This window comes from Lycium ferocissimum, chromosome 10, assembly GCF_029784015.1.
Source record: "Lycium ferocissimum isolate CSIRO_LF1 chromosome 10, AGI_CSIRO_Lferr_CH_V1, whole genome shotgun sequence".
Lineage (NCBI taxonomy): Eukaryota > Viridiplantae > Streptophyta > Magnoliopsida > Solanales > Solanaceae > Lycium > Lycium ferocissimum.
The window spans coordinates 40,877,232-40,882,634 of NC_081351.1; the positions used below are offsets into that span (position 1 = coordinate 40,877,232).

Genomic DNA, 5,403 nt, shown 5'->3' on the forward strand with positions numbered 1-5,403 from the left:
TTGGTTTACACAAGTAGTTTTGCATCTACTTGCTCTGTTTCCAGAGAGTTTTGGGAGCAGCAGAAGGGTTTCTTGAGAAAGGAAAGACATAGGAGAGAGAACTGGGTAACCATAGTTAATACTCCATTATTTGGTTAGTGAAATGAATCTGGTCCATCAAAAAATTAAAGGGACACGTGTAATTCATTTAGGCTAGGACTGGAGGAACTGGATTGATCTATCACGGGAGGGAGCCTCATCCCAATATTTTATAGTATCATAAATTTGCAGTTTATGTTTACTTTTGCACATGTCTTTTGAAGCTTTTATGCGCAACGCAACTATATATAAAAATAAAGCGAAATAAAATGCAGATGTTCACGAAGAGTCGAAGAATGACAAAACACACCGATGAGAAAAAAAATTAAAAATTACTTATATAATTCAAGAATAATAGCTATAAGAACAAAAATGTTTTCAAGAAATCAACTCATCAAGGTCCTAATAGGGTAGAGCATTGTTATAAGACAATGGAATTAAAGCAATGATAACGAAAAAGAACACACAATTTTACGTAAAACCCCGAGGAAAGAAAATCACAAATACCACCAACTCTTTTTTCCTCAATGAAAGATGTTTTTTACATATAAATAATTATACGAAAAGCCATGTAAAGAGCATAAACCCAAACGAAATCGGATGTACTCCAACCTTTTGATGTAGGAAAAGTTATAGTTGATTTGTTATTCTATATCTAGGTTATGAGACCTGCATCTGAAAATAAGAACACATACTTTTCCTGTCTAATGTTGTATAACAGTTTTCAGTATTGTTCCTTCATAAAACAACATAATTTTATATTGATTTTAATTAATACGCACAATCAAAAACTGGACAAGTTTAATTTCATGTATGAACGTCCAATTATATCTCACAACCCTAGCATTATTATTTTTTGGTGTGAATTATATGACAAACAGGTATCATGCTTCTAAAAACATATACTCCTAAACTAATATTCAGCCATAACTACAAGCATGATAATTCTGACCATTTAAGAATAAGCCCACAAATACTCTAAAATAGAAGATGAGTTCATACACAACACATGATGTTTCAAGATATGATGGGACTAAACACGTGAATTTAACAAGAAGTTGGAGTTAGGTAATCAAATTGGGACATAACTAACTAGGATGCATTGTATTTATTCAAGCACTATTCCAATTCCGCAAGCAAAAACATACCATAGGTTACAGTCTCTAAATATGTATCCACCGACTTATCTGTATAATTAGGAACATAATCAAAATTAAAGCTGTATTACATCTCCTACAGTTTACTTTTCACTTGCACATAACCATATTATATGGAGTTTACTTAATCTGAACATAGCTAAAATTTAATAACTAGTTCTGTAATATTTTCAGAACAGTTGTTAAAATGAGAAAAGTTAAATGATCGAACAAAGGAAACAAAATAATTAGCATTCTGGTTTACATTTCAGTCTTTTTCTTACTTTGAACAGTAGCAGAAATTGGTAATTGGAAGAGGTGGTAAAATTTTGAACTAAATGATAAATTCTATTTTGATTTGCTAAATTGGACAAGTAACACTGGACATGTATTTTCAGTATAGTGGACAAGTAAAAATGGACGGAGGGAGTACTTCTTAAGAAATGTGCTAAGTCAAACATTGACAAGTAAAAATGGACAGAGGGAATACTTAGGCCGTCTATATAAATAAAAGGAAGATAAGTGGACAGGGCCAAGTCAAAATGGTTAAGCACAACTAGACAGAAGCAAAATCAGTTTCTTAATTCTCCTCTCTTTGCAAATATGTCCACATTTGAATTCCCCCTGTTGTGCATCTCCTCTTGCTAGCTCCTCTGTATTCAAATGCTGCTGCTCCATTAGTTTCAAAACCCAATAACAAAAGTAATGCACTTGTTAACAAAGCTTGCTCAGGGGGAACAGACAAACCGGCATGCATAAACTACCTCAAAAGCAATCCAAAGTTAATGGCAGCTGCAGCAACATCAAAACCCTTGGAATTTGCACTTGCCATTCTTCAGTCAGCAGTAGACCAAGCCAAAAATACACATGCATATCTGTCCAAACCCAAACGAAAGCTCAGCCCACAAGCTATTCAGGCTTATAATGATTGCAAAACCAATTGGGAAAATTTGGCTAGTGGATTGGAAAGGAGTCTCGAGACTATTAAAAAGGATAAAGGCTATGCTACTGATACATCAGACTATGATCTTATGATTCACCTTGACGATGCCACAAGTTGTGCAACTGCGTTAGACAAGGCACAAATTCAAGATCATGTAATAGCAAAAGGGAAAGAAAATGCGCTGCTGGCAGTAGGTGCTGCGAACACCATTCTCGGGTGGATAAAGCCGCCCAAAAAGCTGGACTAGATAGTTAGTAATTTGTCTTTATAATAAAGCATAATGAAATAAATAAGGTATAGAAATAGAGGAATTGACCGTCGTCTATACATGAATATATAAGGTGAAATATCGATTATCGAGAGCTAACCTTGAGTTTATAGAACTCATAGTTAATGATACAAAATTGTTACAAGATTAAATTTAAAAAGATCAAAAGATCCATATCACGATAGAGTTCTTATTTATTCTCTCTTGAACCTTATCTTATCAGATACAAGAACGCATATATGGTATCCCAAACTAGTTTATTGTAAATATCACCAATCTTTTCTTTTAAATCTTTGCTAGATCTTCCTACTAAATGTTCTCATGAAAACCTATATACAACGGCATCTAAAATTATGTTTATCAACAATCTCCATCCACCATATTTGTTGAACCAATTTACACCCTATTTGAGAGTTGATTAATTAACAAATAAATTATAAGAATTTGAATGTGTAAGACATGGAGATTTTGACAGAGTAAATAAAGATAAAGAAAAAAGTACTTAAGTAACACACCAAAGGGACATGAAAATTGAACTCTCAACCTTACATAACTCTTTGAGTTTGGGTGCACAATGTATACGGTAAAAACCGGTGTAAAGTGCGTAAAGTGCCACGAGGGGTTGGAGTAAAATATAAAAGCCGACAGATGTGACGTTGCATTAAGTTCGGTGGTTCGGATGAATTAATGTCCGAGGAGTCGTTTGCCCATTAAACCGAAGACACCAGAAGCTGAAGTGACACTGGAGACCGAAGAGACGCCAGTCAACGCATGCGAGGAATCTGTTACGGGCCGAATTTATCGCCGCTCGTTACACCGTCCGTTACACGGACAGCTGTGGAGGCGCTGTCTTTAGTTAGGGTTTTATCGGGCTTTTAGGGTTTAAGGAGAGGCCCATTCTTGTAACTATAAAAAAGGGTGATACCCTCATATTTTAGCTCTCTGATTTTTGACTCTTAACACACGTTTACTCTGTAACATCTCTCATAAGAAAGCTCAAGCTCTCTTCTAAGTGGCTCGGGTTCGCAGTTCTAAGCTCGACGAGTTTCCCCAAGATCCAAATGTTGTCAATTCGAATGATATTATCAACCTGAATGTCGATGGCGTTCAGCCCGATGATCTGTTCAACAACAATAACCCCATGAATTCATCGCGGGCTTCTATACGAAAGACACCGGGTGATACAGGAGAAGAAATTAACTTATGCTTAATTTTTGATTTGTTGCAGGAACAACGGGCGGTTAAAGCTCAACTCCAAAAGAAGAACAGCGGCGCAACTATGGAAGGATCGAGCCAAATCAGCAAATAGGTCCATAAAAAGGATCAAGTCGCTGACTACGGTAATGGATCGGGCTCCAATGGGTCGTTCGAAGTCCTGAAAATGCTCGAAGCACTGGCCAAACGGATCGACACCAATGAGAAAAAGGTGGAAACTTATAATTCACGAGTGAACCAAATCCCCGGGGCCCTACCGATCTTAATAGGGCCAGATTTCAAACAGTACCGTCAAAGGTGTTACCCTCCGAGCCCAACCCCGAAGTTGATCTCGAAGAGGTTTAAGATGCCGAACATTCCTAAGTACGACGGAACGACGGATCCACAGGAACACGTGACTTCATATACTTGTGCCATAAAAGGCAACGATCTCGAAGAGGACGAGATTGAGTCGATGCTGCAAAAGAAGTTCGGCGAGACATTTTCCAAAGGGGCAATGACATGGTATTCTATGCTTCCTGAACATTCTGTTAACTCGTTTGAAATGCTTGCAGATACTTTTATAAAGGCTCATGTTGGAGCTCGGAATGTTCAAGCAAGGAAGGCTGATATATTAAGGATCGTCCAAAAGGACAACGAATTACTACGAGAGTTCATATCGAGATTCCAAAAGGAACGGATGTTTTTGCCCCCGGTTCTAGAGGAATGGGCAGTGCAAGCTTTCACCAAGGGGCTAAACCCTCGGAGTTCCGCTACCTCGTTTAAACTGAAGGAAAACTTGTTAGAGTATGAGGCTGTGACATGGGCCGACGTCCACAACAGGTACTAGTCCAAAATTTGTGTGGAAGATGATCAACTCAAACTCTCACCAGGTTCAGCAACCCGAAGTAGAAATGCAGATAGACCAAAAAAGGTGGTCGAAACCGAGGCGAATCCACCAAAGGATAGGTACCAGCCATACGGTCAATCGAAAAGGTCCAACTTTAGGGCGGACAGAGAAAGAAATGGTCACAATCATCACTTAGTCAGGAATGATAGGAGAAATAATCAAAGTTCAGGTAATCGAGGTTTGCAATTTAGGAGAGAAACCGGTGGGTGGTCTAGCAGTGGTGAGAGTCCGAGGTTGTCTGAGTATAATTTCAATGTTGATGCTGCGGGTCTTGTTTCAAGAAATGACAAACTTTGAGGAAGATGGCTTCGGTATTCCCAGGTCGTTCGTGCTGCCGGATGATTCGGACGCCACTAAAGCGATTGTGGAGGAGTTGGAACAAATCATATTATTCGTACATCTATCGGACAGAAAGGTATACCTGGGAACGGGACTAACCCTGGATCTCAGGCATGAATTAATTAAGTTTCTTCAAGCTAATGTCGATTGTTTTGCATGGTCCCATTTAGACATGACAAGTATTCCACCGAAGGTGACGGCTCACAAGCTAAGTCTTGATCAAAACTTTCCCTCGGTAAAGCAGAAAAGGAGACCAATGGCCGAATTTAAGTATAAGTTCGTCATAGAAGAGGTAACAAAGCTCTTAAAAATAGGTTCCATCCGGGAAGTCAGATACCCGGACTGGTTAGCTAACGTAGTAGTTGTGCCTAAGAAAGGTAATAAATTCAGGATGCGTGTAGATTATAAAGATTTAAATAAACCATGCCTGAAGGATTCATTTCTTTTGCCCTACATTGATCGAATGATTGATGCGACAGCAGGGCACGAAATGCTAAGTTTTCTTGATCTTCTCACGGGTAAAACCAAATTCGGA

General features: G+C 38.4%; 1 protein-coding gene across 1 annotated transcript; it reads left to right on the forward strand.

Moving 5' to 3' along the window:
- The first annotated feature begins 1,999 nt into the window (after nt 1-1,999).
- LOC132034903 (uncharacterized) lies at nt 2,000-2,404 on the forward strand. Its single transcript, XM_059425241.1, has one exon. It carries the CDS (start codon nt 2,000-2,002, stop codon nt 2,402-2,404), a length of 405 nt encoding a protein of 134 aa, XP_059281224.1.
- Nucleotides 2,405-5,403: the final 2,999 nt, after the last annotated feature.